Source organism: Cyrtonyx montezumae, unplaced genomic scaffold (assembly GCF_038088225.1).
Source record: "Cyrtonyx montezumae isolate F1298 unplaced genomic scaffold, pur_monq_1.0 scaffold_5, whole genome shotgun sequence".
Lineage (NCBI taxonomy): Eukaryota > Metazoa > Chordata > Aves > Galliformes > Odontophoridae > Cyrtonyx > Cyrtonyx montezumae.
In genome coordinates this window covers 21931369-21949087 of record NW_027072056.1, presented here as the reverse complement: position 1 = coordinate 21949087, position 17719 = coordinate 21931369, and the positions used below count along the sequence as shown (strand labels likewise).

The window sequence follows — 17719 nt, the reverse complement described above, 5'->3', positions numbered from 1 at the left end:
TGAGAATTCCTCCCCCCTCCTGGCAGAGGAGTTGTCCCCGTGTGCCGTGGGAATTGGGGCCTCTGTTCAGACACACACACCTGACATGTCCTGACTCACACGAAGCAGCAGTTTTGCAGGCTTTTAGATTTTATTATTATTTTTTGAAAGTAGCATTACTCTAAAAATGGAAATACTCCTAAACTGATAAAATGTAGCAGTTAATAAGCCTGTCTCTCTGAAATCTGATGCTGGTGTGTTGTCCTTTTGCCCCCACCTACGTCTGCCTTTGCTCTAAATAAACCATAAGCCCCACCGACCGATTGCAGCCAGGCTTCGTCACAGGATTAGAACTCTCCAGTGTCATTACGTTGGTGTGAGTTTTATGAATTTGGTCCTGAGAGCTGAAAGACAAAGGTGTGTGCATGGCTCCAGCCAGGGAGAGGCAGGTGGAACTCAGTGTTGCGTGTTCTGCCTGCAGGCAGCTGGCTAATAATGATTCTTGCACAAAATCAGAGTAAGGAATAGGTGTTCCCTGGTGTGGTTGTCAGTGAGTACAAGGAGGGACCTGGGAAGGGAAAGATGGAAAGAAATGTACAGGAAAGTGGTTTCCTCTGCTCTAGTGTTTGCAGTGTGCTCCTCTGATGCCCTCAGAGTGTTCTTAGCCGATTTTAAAGCAATGCAGAGCACAGTGGAAGGACAGTGGTTGTTTGAGGACCTTCTGCACACGCTCTGACCTATTGAATAGCTAAATTTAGGAAGTTCTCTTTCTGATCTGCCCAGCTGCCACAGTGTGAGATAACTCATGTTATTGATAGCAGCGGAGATGAGAAAACATCTGAAATGCGCTGTGCCGCGTGACTTTGTGTGGTGTTTCTTGAATATACACAGCTGAGTGGTTTTGAACTTGTAACTAGAAGGAATGCAAGACAGGGACTCAGAATAAAAAGCATGTGAAGTGATTTTAGAAGTGTTTGCTTTGTGCTTTATGCCAGTATGCTTCAGTGAATACATTTTTGCCCCATTTTATGGCATCATTTGCATATGAAATAAAACTAATTGGCTTCTAGCTATATGAATCTAGGGAATTTCCAAGTGTCACGTTGAGCTGTCAGAGGCGTCGGCAGCCACTTATATCCCTTTTCTTGTTTCATGTCAATAAACAGATTGCAGTTTTGGAAACAGCTGTCACCTGGCTTCAGGTTGAGGTCAGTCTGTTCCGTGTGTACTTACAGTAATAAAACAGTCCTTACTGAAAGAAAGATTTATAGCTGTTGAAACAGATTGCTGAGAGGAGCTGCTTACAGGTGATCCAGCAGTCACAGTGCCGCAGCATTGTCTGCCTGCCACTGCCTTGGGGTGAGGGACAGAAGGAGGCTGTTACAATTATTTGCAAGAGCAGTGACTGTGAAGTTCCTTCGTAGCTGGTACATGGCTTTGTTGAAACCAGGAGGAGTTTGAGCAATGTTTGCAAAATGCACTTCTTGTAATGAAATGCAGAAAGAAGTGCATGTGGGGATGCTGCCTGTGCAGCATGGGACATGAAACATCCATTCGGGAACTGAGGTGTCTGCGCTTTGTGGTCACTGGTGTGCGTGAGGCCTGGCTTTGTATGGGCACTTTATGGACAGTGTTGATGTAATCGATGCAGTTTCGTTATTTGTCACGAATCTCAGAGGTATTTCTCAGTAGCTAGCTCCTGAGATTGGATAGAATTCTGAGAAAAGCAGCAGCTGAGTACGTGCAGAAGGTTTCAAAATGGGCTCTAGGCTCTGTCTGAGTGCTTCAGGAGGAGCTGGCAGTGCAACTTTGTGAAAGCAAATACCTTTCTCCGAGCCCTGTTGCTGCTCATGGCTGTGCTCCTGCAGTCTCCAGAACAAACACTGCAAACTCCTGACCCCGGCAAATATTCAAATAAAAAACAAAAACATCTTCTATTCATTGCATTTTCAAGTTTACTCATCAAAGGTGGAGTAAAAGTCATCGAAACTGTAATCAATTCTGTTCACTTTGCTACACACGCAGCATTTATGATGTTTTTATCCAGTGTCTTCCAATTTGTGAAAATGCCTTCACCCCTAAAGTTCTGTAACTAAAAGCTTGGGGTCATAGGGTTAGCCATCATTGAGCTCCTGGGGCTGTGTGTCTGTGGGGAGGGACCCTCACCTCAGCAGCACTGGGCCTGATATGTTCCAGAGCTATGGATCTCAGTCAAGTGGACCTGCTTGCCAACAAACAGTGCAGTGCAGGCAGCCCAGGCAGGAAAACCTGCCTTTCTGAAGCCCTCAGCTAGTTTTGGTAACTGATAGGGAAAGCAGTGAATTTGCTGTAGTGAAGAATGTGGATTTGTGTGGTTTGGTTTTTCTCCCCTGATAACGGAGACTTGAGTTGTAACTCTTTCTGTAGCACCTTTCTTTCCTTTACCTTTCCTACAACAGAGAGAAGCATTGCCATGTGAGGAGGGAACCAATTAAGTAAAACACCGAGCTAATTTCCTGCCCTGACACCTGCTGCCCCACTCGGTTCAGTGTCAGAACGCAGAGATGCTGATAAGATCGAGACCGCGGGCTCGTGTTTACCAGCTCGTGTTCGTGCTGCCCTGGTGTGGTGCTGCTCCTTGCAGGAGGTTCTCTTCTCAGGTGCACTCCTCACAGCAGCTGGGCAGGATCTGCCTGCAATTCTGTTGCTGCTCTGTGAGGTAGTGCCCACCCCTGGGCGTTAGCCAGGCCCTTAGTGCTGCTGCTTGTGATTGCATCAATTTGGGGTTTGATTGGAGCAAATTTTGGCTGCAACTGATGTACCCATGCTTAAAACAGAGAGCTCTTATGAAGGCATCCTGCTACAAGTGACATGCAATTTCAGGCAGTGCTCTAACTCATCTTATCCCCCACCTGGAACTGGACTACAGCCTGCAGCTCCAAGCAAGTGCTGGCTGCAAGAAAGGTGAAGTACAACTGATTTGGGCTCAGTGGGCAGTGTACCAGCCTGGCCTGCAGCTCCTGCAGGAACAGAGTTGGGTTTCACCGGTCTTGCATGCTCACCTACAAAAGGTTCCCATACCTGCTTGGATCTGTTAGGTTTGTTTGCTCCCTTGGGTGGCTTTCAGGTTGTTGCTGGTGTGGAGAGGAACCGGCTTAGTCAGAGAGAAAATGGACAGTTTCATCACCTAATCGTGTTTGGCTCTCAGTGTCACAGCTGTTCTGATGGGAACCGAGTTTCATTTCCTGCACGGCCCTCTGTTGATGGCTGTGTTTTGTTTTTCTGTGAGCTGTGTTTGTGGTAAGATGCATGACATGTAACTGCACTTGGGAGAGTTTGAAACCACATGCGTTTTCATAGCACTTGCAAAGGCTGTTTCTCCGAGTCATGCCTTGGTACACAAGAAGTACAGAACTTCTGTGGAAGGGATCGCACAGAGTTCACATGAGGCTGAAGTTCTTCAGAAGAATGCAAAGCAAAGCTGATTCTGAGCACCTGTGTTTCAGCAGGCCTTCGTCACCCAGCAGCCTGATACTGGTGCTCACTGCTGGGGTGCTTGGCCAGCTCTGCATCCATAAGAGGCTTTGCCTCTTGCAGTTTGGTTACAGCAAGCACTGAACTTCTCAGGAGCCAGGCTGTGCTTTTGAGGGCACTTATGGAAGTTTATTTTGAGCGGTTGCAGTCAATACAGTGCCAAGTTTGGTTTTCTCTGCGTGCTGTATGCTGAATAGGGTTCAACGTGCTTACTCCTTAGTGTGAGCAGCTCCACTGAACTGTGTTATTTTATAGAGGGAGACCTTTATGAGCTCCGTTGTTGGAGAGGTTGTTCAGCACTCTCTGTTCCCAGCTCATGCAGATCTTCTGCATGGCTTTGGGACTAGCAGTTCTCTGCTTCAGCAGCAGGAAGTTTTGTGGTGTTTGCAGAGAAGTTTAATAATTTTTTCAGCTAGGAAATGCTGTAGAAAGAGCACTGCTTTGATGACTAGCTTCAAGCTGCCCTGCTCCATCCCTCCCCTTAGATCCCTGCCTGCCGCTTGGTGCGTATTGCATGCCTCAGAAGCAGTAACCCATCACGCAGTGCTGAAGAGAAAGTGATGTTATTCTAAAGAACGTATCAGACATAACCTTGAGCATCCAGCAGTCTTTTCTTGAGCCCTCACTCAGGGGTCTGTGTCCTGCATTGGGGCCTTGGGCAGCCGAGAAGTGCGGTTGTCGCTTCTGCTTTCATCAGCGGTGTCTTAAAGCTGCACGCAGGGATGTAATCACGCAACGCCTGCTGTAATCACAATTCATTTTTTTTGCCATGGCTTTGCATTATGTAAGCTGGTAATAGGCTTTTTAATATGCAGAGGAAGTGCTTTGACTGAAGAGCTATTATTAAACATCTTTGCTAAATATATTTTAGGATTTCAGAGCATGAATGCCGCTGAATGTCGTCATTGGAAAAGTTCATACCCCTGTGTAGGGATAGAAACCCTTAGAGAGTGCAAATAAATATTGAAGTAGTATATATTTTATGAGAATTAGGATTTTTAGCAAGAGAATATATATCCTTCTTTTCAATATTATCACTGCAAAAAAGGCAGTCAGGTGGCGGATGGACACAAGTATGTTTTTCAGACGCATTTGCTTACTTATGCATTTGTCTAAGGTTTTCAACTGTATTAAATGATGTGGTGTTATTCTAACTAATGTTATGTAGAAAATATGGGGAATTGGTCAGTTTGTAGTTAAGGTATTCATGGAAAAATAAAGCACTTGTGCAGATTTCAGGGCGTTCAGATGCTCAGTTTCCCATTAAAATTGATGGGAAGCAGCATTCCAAACCCTCCACTAGCCTTACAAATAAGAGTAGCATTTTTAGAGCATCCCCATTTTAATGGAAGTTTGAGTTTCAAGAAAGTTGGGCCATGTTACATCCTGAAAGAAACAGCAGAGCCTTTCCCTGCTCCCAGTGGGGGGCGGCAGGCTCAGGGTAACATTGCATTGGTATGTTGTACGCATCTCAGGAATTGCTGGATGGCATTTTTTCTTCAAGAACTAATTAGAGCCTCCTGGGTTCTCATCTGGCACTCTTGAGAAGTGGAGGACTTGATGTGTTGTATTCAGATTCAGATTGTACACACAGGGTCAAGGAGGGATGTGCAGCTGGCTGGCTGCTCGGTGCCCAGGTTTGTCTTGCAGTGAATTGTCAGCACGTGCTGGGGAGCAGGGACTGCCTGTCCTCAGCTTGCTTACAGGGAGACGCCTCTGATAGAGAGGCAGAAACAAGAGCTGCAAAAATGTAAAAAATTCCAAACAGCAGAGAGAATCATTGCATTTTTCAGTAGTGAGAGAAGCAATCTGGCAAGTTCCATGCAGGTTTCACAGAAAAACACTCAGCTTTCAGAGAAACTGTTATCTGTGCAAGCCCTCTCTAGCTGCCTGCCATGTCAGTCTCAAACAGAGCCTCGTGAGATGGGTAGATACCAGCTCAGATGCCAATAGGTTTCGTTCATGTAGGAAAAGAGCTTACAGCAACGTGTTCTACTGCAGTGGTATGTGAGGTTCTCTTATTTCTAGAAAGATACTGCTTTGCAGTTAGAAAATGTGTGTGCAGAATAATTTGCATATCAACCCAGGGGCCTGAGGAGTTTGTCCTGGAGATCTGCTCGCTCTGCAGGAGGAAAAGCAGTCCTGCACTGTGTTCATCTCAACCAGGGTTTGTCTTCTCCCAGGGTTCCCTCGCTGCGTTGCTTGGATTCTCACTGCTGTGCCTCTCAGCTCTGGGTGCCTGCTGGGGCTGTGTTGTTACAGCTGAGCACACGTTAGAAATGCCCTGCTGATGTGCTGGCATCCACCCATGCCTTGAGTGCCTGCAGAATTTGTTTTCTGGTCTTTAAAACTCTGAAGGCTTCTGAGCGGTGGGGGGCAGCACGTGATGGTCAGCGTGCGGGGTGGTCTGATCGTGGTCAGGATGCATCTATGTTCTCAGATTCCTTTTTCTTCACACTGCACTGACACAAAACCACTCGAGGCATTTTTTCACTGTCTGTTCTGACTGTACCACGTGCAACATATGAAACTGTAATAACTTTGCATAAATTCTGGGTCTTTAAAAGAAAATAACATATGCAGAGAGAAGTCCTTCTGTTTGTGTTCTGCAAGGTCAGATCTTTAGAGCAGGGGAACCCCATGATGGCCATTGACTTAAAAACAAATCAAAGTGGGAATGGGTGCTCGAGCAGTACGTTTTGCTGAGAAAGAGCACGTGTCCCCAAAGCAGCATTAGAAATCCGTTTGTGAAGAACTTCCCCCACCAGCTCCTGTCGTGCTCCTGGCAGCCAGCACACAGCTCAGTACTGCGGGGAGATCATTTCCTCGTGGTTTCACGCATGGTTTTCAGATGATGGCAGCCTGCTGTTATGGAGCAAAATGACTCCACACTAGGAAAGTGGGCTGACTTTCTTAGGTATGTTTGTTTCCCTGCAGAAAGCACGTGGCTTTTTTTGTAAGCCTGATGTCACTTCAGTCCCCTCACCATGGGCATTTCTTTTGGTTGGTGCTGGTTTTCCTCCCGAATAAATGTGTTTCTGTGTGCCCTTGTCACATAGAGAATAACCTGGGAACCTTCATGGATGGTACGCGACAGAGTGTTGTCTTAAGGTAACATTTCTCCACAGGTTTTATAGATCTCAGATCTCAGTTTTGTGCTTGCTGCTAAGAAAATCCTTCATATAGCCTCAAAAGCTGCATTTCCAGATAGGAGCCATTGTCACTTGTTAATGAGTAGCACTACACTGACAGCCTGTGGAGATTATAGAAGTAGAGAACTAATTACGTAAACTGAAAATACAGTCATGTCTAAAATAAGCTCTGAAAAAAATACTTTAGTAGGGAGTGAGTGCTGTTACTGTCATTGCTCTCAGCTTCTGTAAACGCTGTGTTCTAAGTTCCTATTTGCTGCTAGGCCAGCAATTGGAGGTTTGTGTTTTAATTTGATCCATAAACCAGCATTAGAAACTGCTTGGGGTTAGGCAGGTTTAGGTACGAGGCACGCCCTGGTTCTTCCTCCCCAGCACCGCTGTGTTCCGTGTCCTTCGCAGAGCTCCAATCACTTCAGTGCAGTTGCACGTTAGCATTGCTTTGTGTAGCAGCACTGTAGGTGCTGGAATAAAGCGGATATTCCTCAGCATCAGCTCCATAATAGCAAACTTGTGTCTCCTTTCTGTATTGCACTGGTTCTCTTCGCTGCATGTGATGGAAGATACTTGAGCTCCCCAGTGGGTTGGCAGCAGATGCTCCTCATCTGGAGACGTTTGCATTTTCTTTTCTTCCCTGAAGCACTAACTTTCACAAGAACAACCATTTGAATAGCACGTAGTCGCTCCATGCAGTACAGCTGTGTGGTGCATTTCCTTAGGTTGTGTTCAGGCTGTCAAGGATACCTGTTTTGCTTTGTGCAAGGCTCATGCATATGGAATAAATGTTGCTGGGTGAGGAAGAGTGGTGGGTTTGGGCTGTTCATGCAGACCATAGCTTTTCACTGCTGCCCTCAGAACCTTGTGAAGAGTTAGTTGGCCCTGTTTTGTCCTGGCACACACCCCATGTGGGACATCCCTCTGGTTGTGGTTCTGGCTGTGGGGTGTGGGTGCAGCCGGGCGCCGGGGAGTGCTGCATGAGCTGTGGCTCCATCCTGTGCCATCTCGGATAACTGTAATGGATTACAGGAGGTGTGAGTTCTTTACTTCTCTTGTGCTTTCCAGGGGACATGAGTTCTGGGTGGATTTGAATGTTATGAAATTATATGAAACTGTTGAGTTTGACCAAATGCGGAGGCTGTCCACTCCGTCCTGTCCCAGCTCCAGCTCCAACTACTACACGGTCTGGAAGTACTTCTGCAGGGACCATTTCGTCTGGAGAGAATACTCTGAGGTATTTAACATCTTCCAGTATCCTCTACGTCCTAAACTATTCGTGCAATGTGTGCTATAAGCAACATGCACATTTTCAGTCTGTTTTCTCTTTGAACAATTTGGAAAGCTACTGTTGTATTTAATGGACACAGTTTTCTATATCTGTCTTTAAATAAGCCTTCTGTCTTCCAGTTCTTTAACCACTATTATGGACACATAAGCTTCATCTACTATTAAACACAATTGTGCAAGGTGAAACCAGAACAAAACCAGAACATTCCTATTTGTTCTCCTCTAAGCCTTTTAGATACCTGTGGAAGTTAAGGGCTCATCTGTGTCTTAAAATTTTGGCAGTGCTAGAAAGAGCTCCACTGTTATAGAATGCATCGCATTCACCTTTTTCATACATCATGCTGACTTTATAAGCATGCTAGGAAACAGAGCAGAGCACTGCATACAGCCTTTGCAAATAGAAATTGCAAGAGCTGGAGAGAGTCCAGAGGAGAGCACAGCGACTAAGAAGCTTAGGATGTGTGGCCTGCCAGAAGTTAAAAGAACAGGGTTTCTCTGTAGTAGAAAAACAAACAAAAATGATGAGAGTATATTCTTGTCATATAATAAACGATTGTTCTAAAGCAAACTTCTGCTCTTCTCATTTAGCAAAGATAAGACAAAAAGTGAACAGGGTGACTTGTGGTACGGGAGTTCTAGGTTGGTGTTGGAGACTAACATTGGGCTTAAAAATATACTAGCACCAGGACAAAATACATAGGGAAGTTTTAAAATCTGTCTTGTTGGGTGATAGTACACAGAACGCCCTTCAGTGGCCCATGTGCTCCAGGGCAAGGGAAAGAGAGGGGAGGAGAAGGGAGTGGGTAGAGGGACTCCTGGGAAAAATATTCATTTTGAACACGTAATTTATCATGTGTATGCTTTCTGTTTTCCTGGAGCAGCCTGTTGTGCGGTTGATCGAGGAAGCCAGCTGCCGAGGGCTGAAGGAGGTCCGCTTCGTTACCTGGCATAACCAGTATATCTTAAACATCAAGGATGGGTTCCAGCAGAACGCGTGTTTCAGAAGAGAAATCAAGAGAAGGCCGCTCCTCCGCTCCTGCGTTGTGCTGATGCCGTTCTTACAGTATGTATCCCAGCAGAACAGAAACTGCATTTGTTTTTCATGTCCATGAGAATTGTACTCACTAGGATGTGCCATGGAAACAGGTATCATTTTATAGAAAAGCCAGGATAAAAAGCTTGGCCACATTGGCAGCTACTCAGTACTATTCAAGGCCAGCATTACCTGAGGAGCTCCTCACTGCTGGTCTCTGTTAGTTAAAGGCTGTAATATACCTTTTGGATCTCAGAAGCCCAGATGTACTTCACACATGCCAAGCAGTTGTCCAGCTTGCAGCCTTCCACCCGCTATCGTGGCTGCCAGGCCATCGCTTCTAGGTCCCATAAAAATGAGTGTTCAAAAGCATTCGATAATTTTCAAGCACAATTAAAGCATTCCTTGTTTTTATTGTCATCTCAAGGGGGGTGAACATGTTTACCATCAAAGGCAGTGAGGAAAGTGTTGCATTGTAGTCATTTTTGATTACAATTCATAAAAATGCCATTTTTGTGATCTCACCAGCGCAGCTGGAAATGTTATTGTCAGAGTTCAGTAGTTAGGAACATATTGTCCTGTTAGCAAAGGGGTGGAAGTCATTAGTCTGACTGGAAGCTTGGCATGCTGGGCCAATCAAAGGAGATTTAACTGCTGCATTAGAGCTAGAATGCTCGTTAGCTTGCTGGGTTGTTACAGCATCTAATTGTGAGGCGAAAGGGAATTTGGTCAGAGCCTCTGAACAAGTGGCTGTTAGGTACCTTTGTAGATGTGGGTTTTGGAAAGCTGAGAATAATTGCAGATACTTGGAGGATGCAAATGAAATGAGCAAACACAGACTATCTGGATGCAGCAATTATGGTTCTGATCTTAATGAAAAATAAGGGTTGAAGTTATTCCCTGACATTTTACTGACAGCAACGATTTATTACAGTTTAAGTCTATGGTTTTGAGAGATGCTAAAATTATGCAATTCTCACTAATTTTAGCGGGCCGTGGAGGGTTCTCCACCCATGAGGGTTTGACTATAGCTACCGAATCTAAATTTCAGCACTGAAATTTCTGTTGCTCTGCCACAAACCTCATTCTTTTTATTTTTTTATCGAACATCCTCATAATTCTGACTTAAAACTTAGCAATTGTCAGTGGAGACCAAAGGAGTGTTTTGAATATTAATGGGAGATGTCTTTAAAAGCCAGTGGCTGCCTCCACGTGTCACGCAGTGCTGCCCACCTGTGGGGTTTCCCCCCACCTGCTTGTATCAGTTATAAAATATCAAAAGAGTGCTTGTGACAGTGGTTAACGAATGCTGACTTTTTACTGCTTCCCCTTGTACAGTACATGCTTACACGTAAATTGTATTACTCGTTATAGATGAACAAAGTACACCAAGGGATGCAGGACTTTTATTGTGCTTGCTGACTTACTCGTTAATCCACAACTTAGTATTTTGTGGTTGCTCCTTCAGCCCAAGTGAGTGAGGTTCTCAGTTGACTTTAGGATAAAAAGCATTAAATAGAATTACAGTGGAATATTGTAGGCTGCTATTTTAGTAGTGGCTCTTAGGAAAAACTGTCTTCTGGGTCTCTTTAAGCTGTTAATAAACTGTAAGAAGAAGTTTGAGTTCAATCAGATGCATGCAAATGAGCAGAAATCTCTGCTCAGCTTCAGGCAGCTGGTGAAAGCCACGTGAACAGGACTTCATAGTCTTTCTTTGAGTAGTGTGGACAGTATTACAGTTAACTGTCTCCGGTTCTGAAGTCAAGTATGTCTGTTTAAAAACACACACCACTGTTCTTCTAGGCCTGAAGAGCTCAAAAGCAATTAGAACATCTCATGGAATTATTTCTGGGTCACACCCAAACTCACATGAGGTTCTCTCGGGCTCATATATCTTAGATTAAATATTCTGAAAGCCAACCTTAATTGGCATTTTTGTAGCTAAGATGTAAACAGCAGTAGAATTGTTATTTGTCTAGGCAATTATGTTGGCTCTGCAGAGGAAGCAGGCTAACAAGCCTGGGCAATCAGAAGTTGCTCTGTTTTTTGGTGCACCTTGGGAACAAATGGGCTTTTCAGCCACAAGTGCACTTAAACAGAAGATGACGGATTCTCTGTGCAAACAGCTTTGCCTTTAGCAGAGCTGTGAGAGTTTGTTCCCCAGTTAACTTCCTTTTACAAAGAAAGGGCAGGGAGTCTTGTTTGCCTGTTGTTCCTTTGTGCTAAATGCAATTGCATATACTCAGAGAGGCGGGATTTGGCCTTGGGTGTTGTCAGACCTCAGCTTGCCCAAGGTGAATGCACAAAATTTACTCTCCCTCTTGCCCCCCAGGCAGAACAGATCTTCTCCTTATGCTTTGGCCACGATATTTCATGAGAAAACAAGTGACCTGAGAAATGTCATGAGCATGGTTTAAGATGAGCTGTGCTGTTTGGACAGGGTTTGCCTTGTGTCTCTTGAGTCTGACAGCAGAAACCTGTCACTTTGTAATCTTTCCTAACAAGAGCTGGCTGCTTCTCACTGCACTTCACCTGTTTGTCATCACTTCTGGTTGCTCCTGGAGCCAGTAGCAACCTTTTCTGTGGGAACACTCGAGCACCATATCCATCTGCATAAGTCTGAGAGAGTTCAGTGTATTCCTGCTTAAAGGAATAAAGCTTAAAGGCAGCCTCACCAGCCTGATGAGCTGAAGATCTGTGTGCTTACAGATTGAAAACCAGAGCCCGAACCTGCAAGCTTTACATGTTCAAAGTATTTCCACTGACGTAAGTGGGAGAACTCCAATAAGTAAGGATTATTCAGCTGAGCAAAGCTTGCATGTTCAGATTATAATCAGGTGAATATAAGCCACAAATGCCTCACTCTTTATCTAAATTTAGCAGGTTCGAAAGCACGAGCAATTCCACAGCAGTGCAGCTATACATTAAGAATGCAATCTCGCCTGTAGCACAACCGCTGTCCGTGTCCCCTTGATTTTGCCTGGGCACAGCCCTTTTCTGGTGCACACACAGTGCTGTTCTGCTGTGAGCATGAGAGGCAGTGGTTCCCTCCCTCCTGCCATCGCTGACCTCTTACCTGGCAGCACTCCCAAAAGGAGAGGCTGCTCTCGCTCATGGAAATAAGGAACTGCAAATGCAAATCTACATCTGGGCTGTGCAAATGAGAACAGCCCGATCCTGGGTAGCACTGCAAGCATAATCCCTTCTTCTACTTAATGTAGTGAAATATATGCAACGTTCGCCTGTACATCTGAGCGTGGATATTCATTATACTGTGCAAGAAAGTGTTTCTGCTCCTTGTGGTGTAGTCTGGGGAAATTAGGTCAAATGTTGACAAATTATTCTTCTCTTCCTATTCTGTATATCTTACTCTATATGTTGAACTGAGTAACAGTTTACAACCAGCTTATAAGATGTTTGTATTTGAGAGCATTCTGCCTCTCGTGTAGTTTATAACCACCCCTCCACCCCAGAATCTGAGCAGTAAGGATTATAACAGGCTTCCAAATGGCCACCAGCCAGGAAGATCTTCCCGAGTGGAACTGCATGCTGGAAAGTGAAGATTTTATTCTTAGCTTGGAAGGATGCAGGAGCTATGAAAATAGAAGAAATAGCTGATGTGATTGTTGTGAACGAGCACTGCAGTTATGTAAATGGTAACAGAACCAAAGAGGGGTGATCGTTTGAGGAACATTGGTGCCTGAAGAACTGTGATGAGAAGCTGTTCCGTTTGTGTATGTTCAGTTGCAAACTTGTTCTTCTTCCCAAACCAGGACTCTAGGTGGCAATCCTCCAGTGCCCTCTCCGTCAGCTGAACCAGTGTCCTCACACGTCTTATCTCCAACTGCTGTTACCTCTCCAAACTTCTATCCTGAAACGTGGATTAGTATGGATCCATCTCAGGACTTCATCCAAGTGCCTGTTTTGAAAGAAGATAAAAGCTATAGAACCATTTATAACCTGTTTCACAAGACTGTGCCGGAGACCAAATATAAGATTTTGAAAATTCTGAGAGTGCAAAATCAGTTTCTTTGGGAGAAATATAAAAGGTAAGATCGTGCAAGTACCGTGTTGTCATCTCTCCTCTTACATCTAATGTTCCAGAGGATAAAGCCAATGCCTTCTGCTTGAAGAGCTGTAGTGAAAACTGCTCTTCTCTTGCAGATCTACAATGTATTCTCATCTTCAGTTTCCGTTTTCTATTCCAGGAAAAAAGAGTATATGTCCAAGAAAATGACTGGGCTTGACAGGATAATGAATGAAAGGCATTTGTTCCACGGCACCTCCCAGGACGTGGTGGATGGGATCTGCAAGCACAACTTCGACCCGCGCGTCTGCGGGAAGCACGCCACCATGTTCGGGCAGGGCAGTTACTTTGCCAGGAAGGCAAGCTACTCTCACAATTTTTCCAAGAGGTCCCCCAGGGGGGTTCATTACATGTTCCTGGCAAAAGTGCTGACAGGGAGGTACACCGTGGGCAATCACACCATGAGGAGACCTCCGCCCGTCAACCCGGGCAGCATTACCAGTGACCTCTATGACTCCTGTGTGGACAATTACTTCGAGCCTCAGATCTTTGTCATTTTTAACGACGATCAGAGCTACCCTTATTTTATTATCCAGTATGAAGAAGTTAGCAACACTGTCTCCATTTGAAAACCTGTGCTGCTAAATTATTCGTTTGAATAAACTCCTATTGACATTTATAGCAGTTTTTTTGTGAGGAAAAAACCAAACAAACCAACAACATCACAGAACGGAATGAAGTTACTCGCTTGCGAGGAGGTGAATCTAAAAATAGAGAAGATCAGAAGTGACCAACTGTGCACTTGCTGTTTGATTATGTATGTGCGAACTGTAAATATTTTTCCATTGTTTATAGTTGAAAATCTGTGCCTTTTGTTATAAAACACTGTTTATTTATGTTAGTAAATATTCATGTTTAAATCTGTGTTTGTGCGCGTGATTTTGGTTGTGTTCTGTGCATACCACGGTGTCTAGAAAGCTGTCTGTGCCCTGACCTTGAAGTCTAATGGATAGTCATTTCTAGGTGCAGTCAACTAGCTAGGGCAGGAGCTTCCAGATCTCAAAGTCCATCCTGCCCCACTAAGCTCAGCACTGAGCTGTGTCCCTCAGTGCCATGGCCACACATCCCTCAAGCACAGCCAGGCATGGGGACTCCAGCACTGCCTGCTCTGGTGCTCGACCACCTCTCTGTGAAGAAATTCTTCCTGATGTCCAGTGTAAACCTTCTGTGGTGCTATTTGAGGCTGTTTCCTCGCATCCTAGGTAATCCAAACCAGATAATCTTCATCCCAAGTGTAGTATGTGAGAGATGCTCGTAGCCGCTGTTTGCTGCTTTATTTCAAGAGGACTGGGAGACATTACCAAAATAACATGTAGTTTGGGTAACTGAACAAATTCTCACTGCTGTCAGATGTCCCAGGCTCAGAATGGATTTACTGGAAAAGAAATCCTCTCTTCAATGAGGTTTCAAATTTGACCAAGAATGAAAATTCTTGCTGATGTCACTCTTTCGGTTAATTAAGCTGATACTAAATGAGTTAAAAAATATTAATTGTCAGCGCACAGTACTCATTTAGTCAGGGCCTTTGTTGTGTTTTCTAGGCAGCTCTGCTTGGCTCTGTGCTCCTCAGTGTCTTTAGCTGTGATATGGACAAGACGTAGAGAGCAGTGACTGCTGGTTGCAGGTGCCCCCAGCCAGGAGGATTGAAGAGGACAGGTCAGTGGCTCAGAGCCCTGCGCTCTGCACAGCAGGACAAGTTCTTCTCAGTACTACCCCTCTTAACCCTGCTTGAATGTGCAGTGGTCAAAGCACCTGTAGCTGGGAGGAGGGGCAGAACCCAGGCCACTGGTTCCAGTTAGTTCCCTGCCTCTGCTCCTGGCAGTGTAGGGGATGCCTGCCTTGGGGAAGGAGGGCTGTGTTGGTGCAGTGGGTCTCCTGGAGCTGTCAGGAAGACGAGGTGGGTTGTGGGGTAGGGGGTTGGGGCTGGTGATAAAGCCTAGGCTGTTGGCATTTCAAAGCTACTCAATCTTCTGACTTGCTCCTACTTTCTGATGGCCATCAGGATTTCACAGCTGAAGCAGCAGCTTGGTGACCTCTGTACCTCTGTAAGTAGAACTGGGAGAGCGTGGACCTGATCCAAGCCTTGTGAATGGGAGTGCCCCTGCTGGCTTGGGAACTGGGGCTGCTACAGTTCTCCCTCTGTGTGGTCGTGTATGGTTATATTTATGTGTGTGTATACATGTAGAAATGCCATACACAAATACAAGTGACCCCAAACCTCTGCTGGTGAGCACAGGTGGAGAATCGAAATGCTTGTTTCTGTGTTTCCCACCCTGCTCACTTCCCCTAGCTGTTGTTACTGAGCTTTTCCTGTACCAGCACTGAGGTTGCTGGGCAGGACGTGTCTCCTTTGTGGCCATCCTGCACAGTGCTGGGCTGTGGCTGCTGCGTTGGTTCTGCTTTTCCCACAGCGTGAGCAAGTGATAGCATTTTCTAGTGCAAATTTTCTGGTGGTGTTGCTTGCCAAGAAATCTGGGCTTATGTACCCCAGCTGCTGGGGCACTCATTTGCACTACACTGCAATCGTTCACTGTGTGCTTCAAGTGGAAATCACTCAGCTTTGAGAAGTGGGGGCTTGGCTGAGGAACATCTCTTCCACTGTGGCTCCTGTGCCGCCAGCAGTGAGCAGCACCACCTCCATGCTAATGCAGCTCTCAGTTCTCTGATGGCGGTGAAGCACGCTGTTATGAGAACGTTTTCCCATCCACTGGACAGCAATGTCAGATTGACCTAAGGACTGTTCTTTCCTCCACGTACGCTGGGCTCCTTTTCCCCCTGCTAGTGGGGTACAAGCTGTTTCAGACGTGCTTCGGTGATTATAAATCATCTGCTTTTCTTCCCATCCACAAGGAGCGCGTTCCCACGGATGCATACACGCCTGGTTTTGTTTTGCCTTGCTGTGGGACTTGGTGCAATCTTCCCACCTCCAACTCTGCCCAGAGCAGAAGCATTTCCCACACCTCACCCGGAGTGAAGCTGTGCCCCCCCCAGGAGCAGAGGTTGTCCCCACAGCAGATGGCTGGGCCCTGCAGCAGCCACAGAAGGACACAGCCCGTGTTGCAGGATGTGGAGGAGGCTGCTCCTGGCCTTGGGCTGGAGGACTCCTGGGCCTGCCGTGCTGTGAGGCTGAGTCCCAACCTGGTGGAACTTCTGGTCTCAATGATCTCTAGAGCTCCCTTCCAACCCCTCCAATTCTGTGATTCTGTGATTAAAGGACCTCCAAGCTCACCAATCCCAGCCCACTCCCACCATGCCCACTAACCCTCAGCGCCACATCTCCACACTTCTGGAATATCTCCAGAGACGATGACCCCACCACCCCCTGGACATCCTGTTCCAATGCCTCACCACCCTTTTAGAGATGTTTCCTAATAACCAACCTGAACCTCTCCTGGTGCAATGTGAGGCCATCACCTCTTGTCCTATTGCTGTTACTCGGGAGCAGAGGCCAACTCCCACCTCGCTGTGACCTTTGCTGCCAGCATCCCACCCTGCAGGCCCCAGGAGGACTGGTGGCCCCTCCACAACTGCCTTGCAGGGGGCACCACTGGTGTTTGGTGGTGGAGTCGGACCTGCACCATGCTTGATTCCCCACACTGGCACACAGAACCCTCTGGGCACCATAGGTGATGTGTCCTCATTGTGTCCCTGTTCCCCGCTGGCAAGCAGCCTGCACTCCGTGACTCAGCCCAGCCCTGTTGCTGTTAGGGATGTGTCCCCTCTGTGCTGCGTGCAGCTGGCTGTGCTGGTCGGGCAGGTGAAGCTGAGCAGCCTCCAGGGAGGGACCTGCTGGGCTGCCTCTGCTCCCTGGGGCTGAAGCACGCCCATGGCTGTCACAAGGCAGCTGAGGTGGGTCCCTGAGCCCAGCGCCAGCAAGGACTGCTGGGCATAGCTGGGATCTTCTGAGCCTCCTCCAGGCTGAGCAGCCCCAGCTCAGCTCTCCTCACAGCAGCAATGCTCTGGGCCCCGCAGCATCTAGGTTGGTTTGTGTTCTACTTGCTGACCATTAGGACCCTAGGTTCTTCCCTGCAGAGCCACGTCCATCCACACGCCCCAGCTGCCCTGGTGCTGGGACTACTCTTCACACTTCTCATTGAGTCACGCTGTGCATACCAAGGAGAACAGCAGCACTGTCCCAGCAAGGGCCCAACAAGACATCTTCCTCCTTCATGGGTTGCCTTTTTGTTTTCTCCCTTGGTTTGTGAAACACGAGGAAGAAGGAAGTTCAGAGCCAGTGTTCAGCGGCCAGTGTGGCTGCTACATGTCATTTCACCAGGGCCCCCTTTTAGGGATGGGATCATAGAACTATAGACTGGTTTGGGTTGGAAGGGACCTTGATGGCCATCCCATTGTAAGGGCAGATGCCCCACAGAACATGTAGCTGGAAAGAAAAGGGCACAGCCCTTCCATCTCTTGTGTGCCCAAAGGCAGCCAGGACCAGCACGGGGCTGAGGGGGACGTGGGGCTGCTGGGAGCACTGGTGAGGTGGGGAGAGAGGGCAAAAAGAAATGAGGAAGTGATTTAAGAAAAGTGAGAACTGCTTTCTTGTGAGGAGGAGGAAGGGAGAGCGAAAGGAGCAGGAACAGAAACAGGGAAGGGAGGGTATGGAGAGCTCAAGGAAATGTCCATTGGAAAAATGCTAGGGTAGAAACAGAAGCAGAAAATGAGAGCAGC

At 46.6% G+C, this 17719-nt stretch overlaps 1 protein-coding gene across 2 annotated transcripts in view; it reads left to right on the top strand.

Moving 5' to 3' along the window:
* The window catches only part of TIPARP (TCDD inducible poly(ADP-ribose) polymerase), a 31060-nt gene extending 17413 nt beyond the window's left edge, over positions 1 to 13647 (top strand). For both annotated transcript variants that reach the window (XM_065747863.1, XM_065747864.1), the window contains 4 exons: positions 7704 to 7872; positions 8807 to 8988; positions 12732 to 13007; positions 13167 to 13647. In XM_065747863.1, coding sequence (XP_065603935.1) covers positions 7704 to 7872; positions 8807 to 8988; positions 12732 to 13007; positions 13167 to 13614 — 1075 coding nt within the window. In that variant the 3' untranslated portion in view covers positions 13615 to 13647. The remainder of the gene's footprint in view (positions 1 to 7703; positions 7873 to 8806; positions 8989 to 12731; positions 13008 to 13166) is intronic.
* Positions 13648 to 17719: the final 4072 nt, after the last annotated feature.